Source organism: Diadema setosum, chromosome 13 (assembly GCF_964275005.1).
Source record: "Diadema setosum chromosome 13, eeDiaSeto1, whole genome shotgun sequence".
NCBI lineage: Eukaryota > Metazoa > Echinodermata > Echinoidea > Diadematoida > Diadematidae > Diadema > Diadema setosum.
Genome location: NC_092697.1, coordinates 19979232 through 19996607, shown reverse-complemented (window position 1 = coordinate 19996607; position 17376 = coordinate 19979232). Strand labels below are relative to the sequence as shown.

At 39.6% G+C, this 17376-nt stretch overlaps 1 protein-coding gene and 1 pseudogene across 3 annotated transcripts in view; both read right to left on the bottom strand.

Moving 5' to 3' along the window:
* Positions 1 to 17376, bottom strand: part of LOC140236852 (general transcription factor IIF subunit 1-like) — a 74729-nt gene that overhangs the window by 22845 nt on the left and 34508 nt on the right. For all 3 annotated transcript variants that reach the window (XR_011901800.1, XM_072316787.1, XM_072316788.1), the window contains exons 7-9: positions 16245 to 16311; positions 14128 to 14311; positions 8027 to 8205 (exon numbers count right to left, since the gene is read on the bottom strand). Coding sequence is in view for 2 of the 3 variants with exons in the window: in XM_072316787.1 (XP_072172888.1) it covers positions 8027 to 8205; positions 14128 to 14311; positions 16245 to 16311 (430 nt within the window). In the remaining variant the exon portion in view is untranslated. The remainder of the gene's footprint in view (positions 1 to 8026; positions 8206 to 14127; positions 14312 to 16244; positions 16312 to 17376) is intronic.
* On the bottom strand, positions 1317 to 4313 carry LOC140236853 (ATP-dependent helicase wrn-1-like; annotated as a pseudogene).

Genomic DNA, 17376 nt, shown 5'->3' with positions numbered 1-17376 from the left:
AGGGATCGATCACAGAAAAGAGTTCTGTAGGATCGATCTGCAGCCAGCTGTGTGCATTGCACCGTAAATACAGTGCGATCTACAACATGTGCACATAGTACAGAAATGCCTGCACCTGCATTTCTGCACATTATCACAATGCAATGCGATACTTCAGTGAATCTGTATGCATTATTAGGTATTTTCACATCAGCCCGATGTTTCGAAATAGCGCGCTACTTTCTGACTTTTATTTGATAATGTTTGGGCTGATGTAAATAAAAAATGAAATAGCGCACTAATTTGCAATAGCGAAAAATATCGCGAGCTTGGATTTTTATCGGGCTGATGTGAAAACACCTAAAGTTGCACAGCTGATTCATGCAACATTTTTGACTGGCTAAAAGTTATGTTTGGAGTCATCATTCTGTAGGACCTACTTTCACGTGGTGTTTTGGACTTCGTTGTGCCCGGATTCGACGATGACTTGAATAATATTCTTGAGATTGAAAATGGCGAGCTACAAATCGCCAGCTCACCAATGTATGATTTGTGATGTGCAACTCTTGCTACAGAGATATTGGTCCATTTGTCTCTGGCATTACAGAAGTGAACCGTTTTGGTTGAATTGCCCTTCTGCATATGTATATATAAGTATATATATATATATATATATATATATATATATATATATATATATATATATATATATATATATATATATATATATATATATATATATATATATATTATATACATATATATATATATATGGATTGTATATCTTCTTTTTTTTAACCATACCTGTATTTGCCTAAAATGGTAGCTACATGTATAAATTATTATAGTATTCATATCAAAAGACAGTCTGACAGAGCAACTTGTTTGTTGCTAATTCACAAACATTTAAGGGGATATCAGCATGAAATTATGCTTGGGAAATGTGTGGGCCACACAACAAACACAAATGCATATATGCATGTGCACACATGTACACACACACACACACACACATACACACACACCTACACACAACACACATGTGCATGTGCATGCACACACACACACACATACACTCACATTTAATTAAACCCCCTATAAAACCAGTATTGGTCCAAATCACATCCAAATTAAAACATTGTACATGTACATTGTTCATACAGTGTAGTAGACTTTACTTGTTTCCATGTTTAGGGCAGCTGATTATTGGTAAATAAGTTTTGATTTTTTTTTTTTTTGGCAGTGTTGAGGTGTGGTCAGGAAATACATCATTAATTTATCACTATTGTACTTTGAAGTGTACATGTGCAATACATGTACCGTTAAATACACTGTGTAGTCTTCATCATTTCATGTACAGTAAGTGCAGACAGCAAAGTGAAAACAAATGGACTGCAGAGAGTCTAAGTTGAACATATGTATAATTTGTACATTTTTTAATCACATAATTTTTATGCCTTTATTATAAAAATTTGGCCATGATGGTCAAACTGTTAATGTTGTACCAACTACCACGGAAGTTCCAAAGCTAGCGTCCCACTCCCAACTGTCAATAATGAATTCAAACAGTTGTCACTCTGGGAAGGACGTTCAAAATAATTCCTCAGGTTTATTAGTGTCTTTAAAGTTGGATATTCTATGCCACCAACTACTCATTAGAAACTGAAATTAAATTTTCTATAGTTAATAAAATATTGGGCATACTTCACTTGTTTCTCCATGCTCTTGAAACTCCTTCGTTATACATGTACACTTTCATTTGTACATGTACAATTACTGTAATATACATTTATATTCATGATAGTTCATGATCACTGTTCCCCAACAGTGCATTATTTCAAACAAAATAAATTGTTTGACTCTGAATCTTGATGTCTGAGAAATATTTTCATATGTAACATTTCAGTCTGATTACATGTAGTAGACTCTCATTACACATCAAAAAACACAGAATTAACACAAAGTGGTTACAAGTTATGACAAAGAAATCTTCCTGGTACCAAAGCAGATTTTGTTTTTTAATTTGTCTTTTACAACAATTCTTGGTGAAAAAAAAAATAATTGCTTCGAAGTTCAAAAAAGAAAATAAATTCATTGCTTCCCAGTTCAAACTGTACAAATGTTCATGTGCATAAACAGAACTAGTTTTATTTTTATCCATATGGGCCAAAGAACATTACTGTACTTCTCATGAATGACTTTGTATGTAAAGAAAGTCTATGTAAACAAATTCTTGGTAATACAACTCACAAACATATTCTACACATGTGTACACTTGTACGTATGCATAGATGAACATGCGATGTACAATTACATGTGCTTACTAAGCTATGTGCAGACAACCGGCATAACAGTTCAATTTTCAAACACCCACCCCAAACCCCCAAAACACACAGCCCATCCCCACTTGGCATAATTGTACATCACAGCAGTTGTGTGAAATGCTGTTTGGTTGGGTGTCACCAAAGGCTGCCTTTATTGTAGCACGTCTACATTCTTTTCCACGTAGAAAATCTTGCATGGGAGAAGTTATTTTTCTGCCAGCACTGTCCCTGGGGTAACACAATGTTACAGCAGTACAGTACTTTGTTTGCTATCTCGTCCGATCCTCCCACTCAGCTGGATATAATCGTCTAGATCACTTGGGCATCCACACAAAACTGTACTGTGTACGTTGCTTACATCAACGCCCAGGCCATACGCAACGATTGCTATCAGAACTCTGATTTCACCATCTGGTGCCGACATGCTGTCCACAATTTCCTTTTGGATATCAGTTTCCGTGTTCCGGTGGTACATATTAACATACCTGTGGCAACCTTCTGGAAGCAGTGCCATAAAGGTCACGTACACATCACTGCACATTTTTCTTATCATCCTTTCACAACTTACACCATGGATCTTCAAGTCATCTGCCAGCCACTTGAACATTGTATCTAAATCTCTTGTAGCAGACTTGATTACAACATGTTTTATATTTTGCTTGTCCGGCGACTGATTTACCCACACATAATTGCGAAGACCAAGGTTTTCGATGATACCGCTATGCACATCTCTGGTTGCAGTGTCAGGGCAACAGCGGGAACTGACGACTTGAGTTTCGATCGTAATTCGCCCAATTTTCCATACGCTGCTCGAAATGCTTTGGTGTCTCCAGATGCAGTCCCCCTCTTTGAAAAATAAGGGAAAAAAAAGTAAGATAAGAAAACATTTTCTACATTGCACATGTGATTTTAATAATGCCTGCAGTCTCTACAATGCATACCGCATAGCCATAAGACTGCATAATTTTAATCTATGAACAAGTATGAGTACATTTGAATACTGAAGCATGTTCCTATTTGAGTGTTTCTCAATGTACATGCACATGAAGAATTAGTCTGTTGGCCACAGCCTGTGTCTCGGTCGCTCCTCTGTGTAGAGGAGCATAGTGACCAAGAAACAGGCTGTGGCTCACAGACTAATGCGGTATGTGTAATTGTATTTGTATGCGAGAAAGTTACAGTAGTTACTGTACTGTACAAAACAATTAAACCAGTGCAGTGACGGTGTTAACAATTTATCACAATTACACAGGATTTAACTCAGTACACCTAGGAACACTCACAAGAGTAAAAGCCTGACATGTTTGTACCCTACCCGGCCCAGAGGCCAGACATTTAACTACATTTAGTTTTACAATCCTTTTTTTTTTTATTATTATTATTATTCAACTAGGGGTCTACAGTTACAGTTTGTAATTCAAGACAAGGGACACTCAATGAAAGTTGTCATGACAAATCATTTTTAGAAACTGGATTAATGATTAGCTTACCACTTTGTCACGCAGTGACTTTCGTCGACAAAAATGCAACAGATTTGATCTTTCAGCAAGGTGAAGATTTCTTGAGTCGTCTTCCAGCAAACTCTCCGGGCTTGCAAAAAGTATCGAATATCGGCCAGACGCCATGCCTTCACTGAGGGGGTCATTCAAACCTGATGAAAGATCTCCAGCAATCAGGCCAAGATCCATAGCCCTGCTCATCTGGTCCGAAATTAAAGACTTCAAAGGCATGACAACAAGAGCCACAGCTTTCGGAGAGTCTGGTCCATCATGTAGATCTGGTTTGCATAGAAAATCAACGCATAATGGTGCAGCTTGGAACACCACACTCTTGCCAAAACAAGTCGGCAGGGAGATAAACAAATCATGACCACGCACGGATGAACGAGTGTAGGGACTTCTGCTGCTGCTCCCTGAAACCGTCAATGAATCCAAGCTTCTCAGCAGCACATTGAATGCTATTTTCAATATCACTGTCAGAAAAGCGACGCGGAGACGCTGATGTTGACATCATTGATCATGTAAAAAAGATTTGGAGGAAATATTTGAAATACTGCACAGATTTTGGTCGGAAAACGCAAAACTCGGAATCAATAGGAAAAGCACATTGCACAAGCTGTACGCACGATCCGGGGATCCCCGATCGAGAAGTAAAAGCCACCTCGAAATTGACATATGTACGAAAGGTCACGATGCTTTAAATGTGCAAATATCTGTTCTATTCGTATTTATCAGATTTTTTATTTGTAATTTCCACATTATTATTTTTTTGCTGAAAAATAGATTTAAAACATTAATAATTGCGATATTTATAATTTAATACATAACAGTTATGGAACGAGTATAATTTAGTCTTAATCTTATGCATGGTTTATGCACGTTCTAATTTCATTCTCTTCTTATGATCTCTAAGATATATTATTTGAACAATTTTCTATTGAAAGAAATATAATTTGGATATTCCATTAATTTATGTTGAGATTAATACAAATGTTGGCGTAAAATACGTATATTATATTGCTAAATGCAATATACCTGTTTTGCAATAAGACTACAAGATTACAGAACGATTTACTTTTTCGATCCCGCAAATTGCCTTGTGGAAATGATTGACGCGATCTCATCGACCAATCAGGATGCTCTAAATGAATATAGGCGGAGCCAACTCTCCCCGAAAATTTTTGGGGAAACTTGAAGCATTGGCAACCAGACTGGACTGTTTTGGAGGTCGAGATACGCGCGTGCGCGGTAAGTTAATACACGAGCCTACGGTGGAGCATACACGTCATGCTGTAGTGGTGTGCGCGCACAGTAAATGATCACACAAAACAGTCCAGGCAGTGGACTAGAGTTGCCTGTGAGGTGCTGCCACTACAAACTTCCTTCTGGTGTTCTGCATGAACCTCTGCGGGAAATCCCCACGACTCACCTGGAAGAGATTTCGAGTATGCTCAATGGCCTGTCGCACCTTTCCAGGCAAGCCTTGCTTGTGACTAGCGGGGGACAATTTTTGCTAGCTGGAGGTCCCCGCAGATGGCCTGCATATGACAGTACCTAGCACGTATTTCGCCCATGTAGTTGCCCGGAGGTGCGCACGCAAATCCTAGTTAAAATGCATACAATGATACTTAAATTGATATCATTCTATGAGAAGAAAGAGGTGCAAAATTGGCATAACAATGTTCATGTTTTCAGCTTTGCTATTTTCCCTGATTTTTGAGGCTTGGTGTACGATCGAAGGCAAGCCAAATTCTAGTGGAGTGTGGGGTCAATTTTCTTTGGGCAGTTTCTGAAACTAGAAGTTTTAAGCTTGAGGTTTGTGTTACTTGGTTCTTGTTTGTTGAGAGGAAAGGGTTGCACATTTTAGGATCAAATTAAGTATAGCTTTCCGAAAAGTTCCGGTTTGATAAGATATTACAGCGCTGTGTCTGAACGTCCTTCCCACAGAGTGCACATTTCTCTTGGTGCCATTAAGTGATTGTGAGGTTTTTTTTCTTCCCTAATCCGCGCTGCGCTGCCCACACATAGCTTGCCTCTGTCCTGGTACATGTAATTTTGTTCTGCTCAGCAAGACATCAAGGATAGAGGGAAAATTAGGGTTAACATGGACTGAACCGTCTGGAGTGTTTATTACAAAAATAATGTATTTTCATTTGTCTATTTATGAAAGAATGTAAGAATGCTATATTTCCATGGTTGAACGATGTACGGGGGAAAAAACTTTGACATGTGCAATGGGATATGTACTCATACAAATCTGGACATGAAATCAGCTTCGACATAGCCAAAATTCGACTTGTACGTGTAGACTTTCCGATAGTGAAAGATTACATAAGTAAGGAGAAATTGGGACTTTTCTGAACCTTTGACTTGGTGGAGTTTTCAACTTGTGCAAGGATGACCTAGGCATGGTTGACAGTATTTGTTAAGGCCCTGTCACACCTTTCCGGGTATTAAGCTACACGGGTTTGTTGCGAGTAGGGATTTTCCAGCACGCAGGATAATTTTCTGCGAGCAGACAAGGATGTTGGCGAGTTCCATACTTGATTCTTACTGCTAGAGGTGTGCTATTTACCTATTACTTGCGTGTATTCCGTGTGACTTGCATGAGAACTTTGAAACCGATCCATTTTCAGCTACGAGCCACATACGAGGACTGCGAAGTACCTGCGTGGGAGTTGTATGCGCGGTGCTGGTGATAAGGGCCTCCTACTGGTGTTCTGCATGAACCTCTGCGGGCATACCCCCGCGACTCACCAGGAACGAGTTTTGAGCTTGCTCAAGGCCTTGTCACAGCATGTCTGGGGAAGCCGGTTGCAGGTTGACCTGCAGGGGAAAATTTTTGCTACCGGGATCGCCCAGCAGTTGGTCTGCATCTGACAGTACCTTGCACGTATCTCGCCCGTAGTTGCCCGAAGGTGGCACGCACAACCAAAACTTTTTCCGGATGAGTCGTGGGGATTGCTTACAGAGGTCCACGCAGAACGCCAGGAGAGGCCCTCAGTGGCAGCACCTCGCAGGCAACTCCCACGCAGGTACTTCGCAGTCTCCGTATGTGGCCAAGATAATCACATTCTGTGGGACTTCTGCCATTCCTTCAGAGGGATTCCTTCGAGTTGTCAGCCCTCGTGCGCCTGACTCGCAGGTCACATGAAAGTAGAACGTAAGTAGCACGGGGCCAGCAGGTAAGACGGCATTAAAAACTTGCCCAAAGCCTTGTCCGCCTGCAAAAATTGTCCTGCATGCTGGAAAATCCCCACACGCAACAAGCCCGCCTGGCTTGCCCTGAAAGGTGTGACAGGGCCTTTAGGAGTGCACATTCTTCCTCTACATTATTCTAAGCCTTGTAATCCTAAAAGAATGGAATATTGTGTGTGTATATGTGCGTGTGTATTTACAGTTTTTCTGAAATACTTTTTAATCATGATTATAATTTGCTCAAAGAAAGTGTAGAATTTAAATCTAAGTTAATAGTGCCTTCAATGTGTTTGCTACAGAGTTATACATCTTGTCTTTTTTTTTTCTTTGGTCCCATTCACTACACACAGCACAGTTCATTGAGATGTATTATACTTGACTATTAGTTATGTGAGCTTTAACATAAACCTCATTAAATAACCTGATATAAAAAGACCTCTATGATTTCTGAACGTAAATGGTATTAGGTGTTACCTAAGTTAAAGATGAGTGAAAAAATGAGCAAAGAAAATGGAATTCCATCGGGATTCGAACCTGAGAGCTCCGGATTGCTAGCCCGGTGCTCTACCCACTAAGCTACAGAAAGCCCTAGTTCAGAGTTTGTTCCAGAAACCTTTAATTCTCAATGCTCGAATTGTCAGAAGCTGTAGCGATGTGATAGTGTGAGACACACTTGCACACAATGAAACCTGGTAAAAACCTGAAGGATAATTCAACTTGGGGATAAATGCAAAGGATCACCAAAGTGATGCAGCTTTATGAGTGTGTAACAATTGGAAACAGAAGAAAACTGACCAGAAATGAATATAATTCACCATGGAAAAATGAGTAAAGAAAATTGGATTCCATTGGTATTCAAACCCGAGACCTTCGGATTGCTAGCCCGGTGCTCTACCAACAAAAAAGGGTTGAATTGAAAAGAGGAAACAGGTGATTCTTAAACTGTGCAACGTAACTGAAGTTTTCTTTGCCCCTTAGAGTGAATGTTAGGGTAGTAAACAAAGCAACGTATGGGAAGGCATTTACCATCATTTTTCTTTTCCTTTTCATCTTTAGAGTCATCAAGTTTTTCTCTGTCTTTGGTCTCATCATCATCATCTCGTGAAAGGTCTTCTGTCTCCTCTGTTTCCTCTTCTTCCAACTGTTGAAGTTCCTGATCCAGTCCTTTGATGTCTGTCTTGGCCAACTCAACCTCATCGTCATCACTGTGGAGGAAATACTACTGGTCAAGGCTCTGGGCACATTCAAGCTATAAGACACTAATTAATTATGCTAATCATATGGTCTGACTCATGACAATGAGAACCTTTGATCACTCTCATAACTTGTGATCCACTGACTCATTCTATATTCCTTCAATCCTTCGTGATAAAATACCAGGATACTACTTTTTGAATCAAACAATTATCAAGAAATCTGTTGATATCTTATCACCTGAGTCGTTGAGAATTTTAACTGAATTGTATTCAATGCAACTATTTTAGTACATGACCCTACCACTCTCCTCTGACAACCCTACACTGGTGCACACCTACATGTAGTGAGCACAGTATGAACTAGAATTATCACTGAAGGTGATTAATAACCCCGCCCCTAGTGTCGCTTTATGAGGGCAATGACGTTAATACCAAGTTTGTGCACTTGTCGAATTGGAAACCGAATAATTTTAGTTTACTGTACAATTACAGAGTTGACACCGAGTATAAAACTTACAGCAAATGGAAACATGCTTTCCCCCAGCATCACTACACTCAAAGACCATCATACACACCAAATTTGACCTTCATAGCTTGAATGGTTTATTTTGATACAAAAATGAGTGGTTACCATGGCAACATATTTTCCTTAAATTAACACATTGGTGTCTTGCAAAACTACACTTCTAGATCATGATACATACTAAATTTGACTTCAATTGCTTGAATGATGGAAAAGTTGTTCGATCTGCAGGGTTTTGGTAAAATTGTGGTTACTATGGCAACGGTTTGTGTGACAAACACAAAAATTATGTGTTGCACATCTATACCTCAGGGCCATAATGCCCGTCCAAATTTGGTTTCAATTGCTTGAAAACTGTGGAAGAAGTTCACTCCACAGGATTTTTTTTTAAAAATGCGCTTACCATGGCAACGCATTGTCCGATACAAATACAAATAGGACATTTTGCAAAAATACGCTTAAAGAGCATCATACATGTACACACCAAATTTCACCTTCATAGATTAAATGGTTCAATATGATACAAAAATGAGTGGTTACCATGGCAACACATTTTTCTTATATTAACACACTAGTGTCTTGCATAACTACACCTCCCGATCATCATACATACTAAATTTGACCTTAATTGCTTGAATGATGTGGAAGTTATTCAATCTACAAGGTTTTGGTAAAATTATGGTTGCCATGGCAACGCTTTGTCCGACAAACACAAAAATTATGTGTTGCACATCTATGCCTCAAGGCCATAATGCCTACATAATGCGGTGAGTTGGCTCAGTCGGTAGCGCGTCTGCCTCACGATCACGCGGCCCGGGTTCGAACCCGAGTCTGGACTGAGCAATGTTGTGTGTAAACATACCGTCCCCTCTAGCAAGAGGCAAAACACTCTGTCCCTCGGATAGGACATAAAATGGAGGTCCCGAGTATGAGAGAGTCACAGCTCATGCACGTAAAAGATCCCGCTTCATTCATTCATCGCAAAGTGCAGGGTGTCTAACCCGGTGAAGTGGTCCCACCCCACATCCAACTGGACCCCATGGAAGACCAGCTTATTGTAGCTGAATATGGGCTACCCAGCCACCTTCATAGATGGAAAAATATCAGTGAAGGTGATTAATACCCCCGCCCCGTGACGACAGTCTTACCCAAGGAATGATCTTTCCTTGATCTTCTGCCATTTAAATGCCGTTACCATGGCAACGCAGCTTCCGACACGTCCGAAAAATATGTCTTGCACATCTTCCTACCAAGACTATTGTGTGTGCCACATTTCATAAGCTTTTGTCAAAAACTGAGGAAGTAGTTCAATCCACAAGATCTTTCCTTGATCTTCCGCCATTAATATGCCATTACCATGGCAACGCAGCTTCCGACACGTCCAAAAAATATGTCTTGCACATCTTCCCACCAAGACCAATGTGTGTGCCACATTTCATGAGCTTCAGTCGAATACAGAGGAAGTAGTTCAATCCGCAAGATCTTTCCTTGATCTTTTGCCATTTATATGCTGTTACCATGGCAACGCAGCTTCCGACACGTCCGAAAAATATGTCTTCCACATCTTCCCACCAAGATCAAGGTGTGTGCCACATTTCATAAGCTTTGGTCAAAAAACTGAGGAAGTAGTTAAATCCGCAAGATCTTTCCTTGATCTTCTGCCATTAATATGCCATTACCATGGCAACGTACTTTCGGGTACTGTCAAAAAATGCGTCTTGCACATCTACAACCAAAGGCACACATCTGTACCAAGTTTCATGGAAATTGGGCAAAAACTGAGGAAGCAGTTTGCAACACAAAATTTTCCATCATTTTGGCTCATAATATGTGAGCTGTTACCATGGCAACATACTTTTTGTCACTGTCAAGAAATGTCATGCTGACCTATATCCTAAGACAAACATTCAATATGAATTCCATGAGAATTGGAAGAACACTGATGAAGCAGTTTTGCCATGAAGCATTTTGCCCTATATTTTACCAATAACATGCCGTTACCATGGCAACGCACTTTTTGCCACTGCGGAAATATGTGTCTTGCACATTAACAAATTCAGATGAACATCTGTACCTAATTTCATAAAAATTGATCAAAAACTGTGGGAGGAGTTCGCGACGCAAGATTTGTACCCATTTTTGCCCATAATATGCCGTTACCATGGCAACGTACTTTTGGGTACTGTTAACTATACACAGCCCAGTCGCTGTACATGGTACGTCGCGACAGGGCTGTACGCGCGCGACCACCAATCACTAGGAGAGCGACGTAATCGTATCACGATAGCTTTGACTTTTGATACTTACGATCATTTTTGTCACCTCAAACTCATCGAGTATACTCTTCAATATTTACTCTACATCTGATGCTATATATATTCAAATGTACGTAATGAAACTTACCGAAATTGATCATCATATCCAGCATGTCCACACCGTACACAATCTTTCACGCCAGGCCAAGTTTAGATATCGGGTGGTCACGTGATGTGAATGCCCTTTCAAAAGGTCGCGCTGTCGACCGTGCTGCTACATTCAAGCAGCGTACGCACGGTTACTAGTATACAGCTATAAACTGTACTGGGCTTGGCGGCGGCTGGCGTCTGGTCGGGCGAGGAACATTGAGCTCCATACCACGGTTATTGTGTAGCAGACGCCAAGGTTTGTTCGACACTTTCAACGCACACGCGCTCGCTCTGGAGCAAATCCGGTCACGCATGCGCATAAGTCAAGGCGCCATTTTGAATCCTGCAACGACGAAGCCCGACGGTCAGGAATTGCGCCAGAAAGTGTCATTTATTTGTTCCATGGACTTATCGCAAGTGGTCTCCATGGACCCAGTGTGGCGAACTATTCTTCTGTAATAGAAACATGCATTTAACGTGAGTAAAGTATTCTGTTTAAAGGAGAAAAGTATACATGTTCCTAAGTTTTGTAGTTGTGTTGAGGTTCCTCACTTCGAGGCTGCATGCCGTGCTCGTCAGACGCTGTTTTCGCATAGCGTAACAGTGTCTGGTCGGGCTAGGGTACTGTCAAAAAATACGTCTTGCACATCTACAACCCAAAGCACACATCTGTGCCAAGTTTTATGGGAATCAGTTGAAAACTGAGGAAGTAGTTCGCGACGCAAGATTTGCAACGGACCGACCGCCCGCCTGACTGCCCGACCGACCGCCCGACCGTCCGCTGATTCCTATATACCCCCTTCAAACTTCGTTTGGCGGGGGTATAATGAACAACAACAACAACAACCAAATTTGATTTCAATTGCTTCAAAACTGTGGAAGTTGTTCACTCCACAAGATTTCGAAGAAAACATGCGGTTACCATGGCAATGCTTTGTCAAGTACAAACACAAAGAGTGTCTTGCATAACTACACCTATAGATCATCATAGATACCAATTTTGAAATTGACTGTTTAAATACTATGGAAGTTATGCAATCCACAAGGTTTTGGTAAAATTATGGTTACCATGGCAACGCATTGTCCGACAAACACACAAAAAAAATGTCTTGCACATCTATATGTGTATACCTCAATATCATCATTTACCCTAAGTTTCATTTAAATTGCTTCATAACTGTAGAAGGAGTTCGCGACGCAAGATTTTGCAACAGACCGACCGACCGACCGCCCGCCCGACCAACATCGCAGTGATTCCTATATACCCCCTTCACACTACGTGTGGCGGGGGTATAATGAAATACTCTCCTGCAAAGTCAACTAATAGGAACTGCCACTGACTATTTCACAAAAATCATGCCATCATATAAAAGCTGTTTCAGTATCTTGTAACATTCACAAAGACCTTTACTGTATACGCCAAATATTTCGCGAGGTTTTTATTTTCGCAAATTTCGCGAGTCAGATGTTATTCGCGAAATTAAAAACACGCGAAAATATTGACTGTGTACGCGTCTACATTTTTCCGTTCAGCGCAGGACTCCGCAATCGCGAATTTAACCACTCGCGAAATCGTCGGGAATTCCCGATTCGCAAAAATTTAGACTCGCGAAATATATGGCGTATACAGTAGTATGTTCTGTTAAATGTTAACACCACATCTGCATGTTATCAAGGCTGCATAAGACCAGGGGCCCTGGACAAATTGTCATAGATGTGACAAGCTACAGAAATCCTTGCATCTGATTGGCTGAGAGCATATTTGTCATAGAAATGTGACAAGTTTTTTTGAAACAGGCCCCTGAACGACATTTGAATAATAACACTGCTGTATGTGATGCATGGCATGAGAGACTGAGGATATCAAATAATCAATTTCAATGGTTTGAAAGGCTGTTGAGGAAGGTTGCAAAGCTACAAATGCAATCTCCCCAAAGATCATGAGGTCAGAACACTGTATATTGCTGACAACAAAAATCATAATTTCTGGTTATTCAAAGTAATTTGAGAGTAAATCATACCTTTAACTTGAATTTTCCATGGTAGCCATTTTTTTTTCAGCATCAGCAACAAGCACAGAGCAAGCTTTCCATAAGGAATTAGCACTTCACATCAGTGTTTTTGCACTTCAGGCACAGTGTATACCCATATTTATGTACTTAATTTTTACTACTCTCTTATATCACATACTCCTACACATGTTCACCATACTTGTTCACCATACTTGTTCACCACTTTGCAACTTTACATGTTCTAACAGTGAGTATTGTTTGCCCTTTGTTTACATGAAAAAATTCACCCAGAAAGGAGAAAATCCCAAGGATGTCCTGCACATAGGAGAACATGATCTTCTGCAGCTGTATCATGTAATTATGCCTTGCAATATTCAATTACAATGTAACATTTGAATAACCCATACAATATTGAATAACGCTTCTCAGACACATATAATAGTGGATTGCTTTTACCATTATCTATGGCAAAAACTGTTACACTAGTATGTTTGGTGAAGCAGGGTCCTCTTGAATCTTAAAAATCCCTTTATGGCAAGTACATGGTAGAAGAACACTTAATTCTAAATGAAGTTCATCTTTGCTGATCATGATTTTAAAGCATAATGGAAATAAAAACACTCTGCAGAAGGTGTGCAACCATGCATAATCTTGGGCCCTTGTGAGTAAAAGTGAAAAGTCACCCTGCTCAGACACGCTTGGTTCCCATTATCAGAAAGGTTTACCTCAATACCATATTTACACATGTGAACTATCTCAATCTGGTCAGAGATCTACTATGTACGTACACAGTGAGAGCTGCATGATATAATTGAAGTTAACAGTGTTGATCCAAAACAATTCTTTCCAGGCTAGATTTGACTTGAATATGCAACTCAAATGTCAGCTCGTTACTGAGAATTGTAGTATTACAGGACATTTTGATCATACGACATACACAACATCAATGAACACATAATACCTACATGTTGGCATTCCTTCCTTCACATACCTGGACTGCTCAGAGATGTAGTCAAACTCTCTACCATCAAAGTCTCCTTCATCACTCTCCTCCTCTGCCTCACTGTCAGAGGCTTTCTTCTTTGGACGTCGCACCTTCTCATTCTGCTTAGTACTATGACCTTTCCCCTTCTGCTTAGTACCATGACCTTTCCCCTTCTTTGATTTAGCCTTGCCTGTGATATTGGAAAGAAACAAAATGTGTTCATGCACTTGACTCACAGGATGTGGCTGTTATGTTCCAGATCATACTGCAAGTGTGGTAGAATAAATGAAATTACAAGCAATTTATAGTGACCTTCAAAAATCAACTCAGAGTCTAAACAAACTCAGCTTTGATATTGACAAGAAGTGCCCTACATTTCATACTGGTAGGATGGTCTTGTACATCTACATTACAGGCCACTACGTGTAACAAGATTTTTTTCATGCAACTGACTGAAAGACCAACTGAACTCACTTTTGTGGTATACAGTGCAATCACACTTCACATGACCTTAGCCAAAGTCAGGGAAATGTTTGGGCACAATGAGTGAACTATACATAAGAAGCTTTAGGTGACCACATATTCATCATATCATTATCTTATGCAAAAAAAAAAAACAAAAAATAACTCAATGACTGCTTTAGCCAATTTAGATAAAATATATTACTTCTTGCTGTTTTACTTAGAGTGTCTTCTGAGAATTTGATGTCCATTTTTAATTCCTTAGCCTTTATCAATTTGAAAATTATCAACATTCTAGCATACACGGGTTTCAAGTGTTCAGACATGACAAAATAGTCCAATGAAAAGGAGCAGCTGCAGCTAGTCAACTTTAACATCCTATGCACTGACTTTTTACCATGCCAATTTTGTTTAGTCTTGACAATAGCAAGAAGTAGTTATACCGAATACAAATTTGTGGGGGGTTTTCAGTCTAACATCTAAACATATTATTTTTGAAAGTTTGCAACATGTGTTGATTTTCCATCATTCCTGGCCTTGGAATTCATCTAGAATTCAGCTACTCAACTGATGACATCAGTTTGTTAATTCTAATGACGTAAAAGTCTAAGTGTGTTGCGCTTGTCGTTGCATATGAATTTGCATGCATTTTCATTCAGTTAAAAAAGTTGTACTTTAAGCAATCTGATACAGGGGAAACTCGATACGAGAAAGAGGTGGGACTGAGTCGTTTTCCTTGTTGTAGCCGATACCTTGTTACATCAGTAGGCATGAAAAAAGCATAACATAAAGACATTCATTTGTACATGGAGGACTACATATCATGTTTCAATTGATACTGATAACCTGGCAATGTGTGTGAGGGAATTAGTTTGTTTGGGTTTTTTTGCCAATGAAATACGATATCAAGAATGTGTTTCTTAGTAAATGTTCAAATTTGTAAATGTAGAGTTTGCATGCAATCGTGTCAAGATCGTCTGTGGATTGGCTCCACCAATCAAATTCCACAAGTAGTGTATTTACAACATATATACATAGAGTGCAAGTAAAATCCATAACTTCTTTGGGGGGCTGCAGTTGGCAAATCATGCAATGGGATCAGAAACTCACCTGTCAAATGCGGCAAAATGACATAATAGTAAATAAAACAACAGGTTAACTCAAAGGACAAGAGAGGAGAGGAAAGGAGAGTCTGCGGTTATAAATGACACAATATTAAAATACAACATATACCAGTACCAAAACGTCAAGATTGCACCAATCTATAGCCGTGTTTGTTTGTTTGTTTGTGTTTGTATTTTTTTTTTATATATGATAAACAACTTTGCACAAAGCAACACATGCTTGAAGAAAAAGATAAGCAACAGGAAACATAATCCTTACGCTGAGTTCCGAGGAAATGTACAATTTCATATATAATTTAAGCTTGCTGGATGAAGGCCCCTTGAGTACATGTTATATCACATGCAGTACTTTCGGTCTCGCCAATGTGCGCAAAAGATGCTTCCGACCTATACTCTGTACAACAGATGAATATCTAAAGATCATTGAATTTGATCTCAATCACACCACAGTATATTGTGACAAATTCTTTGCAGGTTTCACAAGTTTGGCAAATGGCACCCCTCCCCCGACACACATTCAGTTGATTTTGTCTTTACCTTGATCACTGTCATCACTTTCCATCTCTTCATCTGACATCAAGTAAAGATCATCCTCCATAAGCCTCTGCAACAGAAAAAAGACACATTCAATGTTGAGCAAAATTAGAGTCAAAAGAAACACATTCTGGATTGTCACTCTAATGGTAACATATTACTATGACCGTTTCATCACACAAATGACCTTATGTTGCAGTCACACTATCATTAACAAGAGACTAGGGGGTCTCAGTTCATCTGAGTATCGCAAGTTCACTATTGATGCATTCTTGCAGACTATTATCTAAGAAGAACATAGCAAATTTGGGGAGGTTTGGGGCACCTCAAGTCCCCAGCCTCAACCTAAGGACTCCACCTAGAGACAGCTGTCAACAAGCATGTTGAATGCCCAATCCCTACGGAGTAAAACTGATGAATTCCAAGATTATGTGTTAGAGCACAGTTATAACATTGTGAGCATCTGTGAGTCTTGGTTAATGTCATCCGAAGATGCATTATTGTCAACCTTCTTCTTCAAGGCTAACACTTTCAGGTACAAATGTAAAGCAGACAAAAGAGATGGTAGGCTTGCCATTCTTGGCCACGATGGATGGACGGTATCTGTCAAGAATTTGTCTGAAATAAAGAACTTTGGGTTCATGTCTGCCACTTAACCATCTAGAAACAACATGACCATTGACATTATCACAGTTTATATAACACAAAGCAGCTATTTGACTGGTTGATTGACCATCACGTAATATTCAGTTCAAAGTAGCATCACACCCTGGCTGACATTTTTTTGCCAGCAAAAATGGACATGGCATGGCTGACTTCACCAATTTCCTTTGACTCCAATGTTAAACTTTTTTGAACATAACTACAGGCAGCAAACCTGTGGAACATAAGTACAGAAACATGGTTCAACATACATATGTATTAATTTCATATGTTCAATAATTGTAATTCACAGAAAATTGGCAATGTATGGGCAATAAAAGGGGCATTTGAAATTAATTGGATTGCTTTTTTTTCTGTAATACAAACCTTTTCATAAAACAATCTGAACAATTAGACCATGCTACAATACATTAATTAATATGAGAAAATATCAAAGCATAATATATCATAATACGCGTTTTGGAAAATGTCT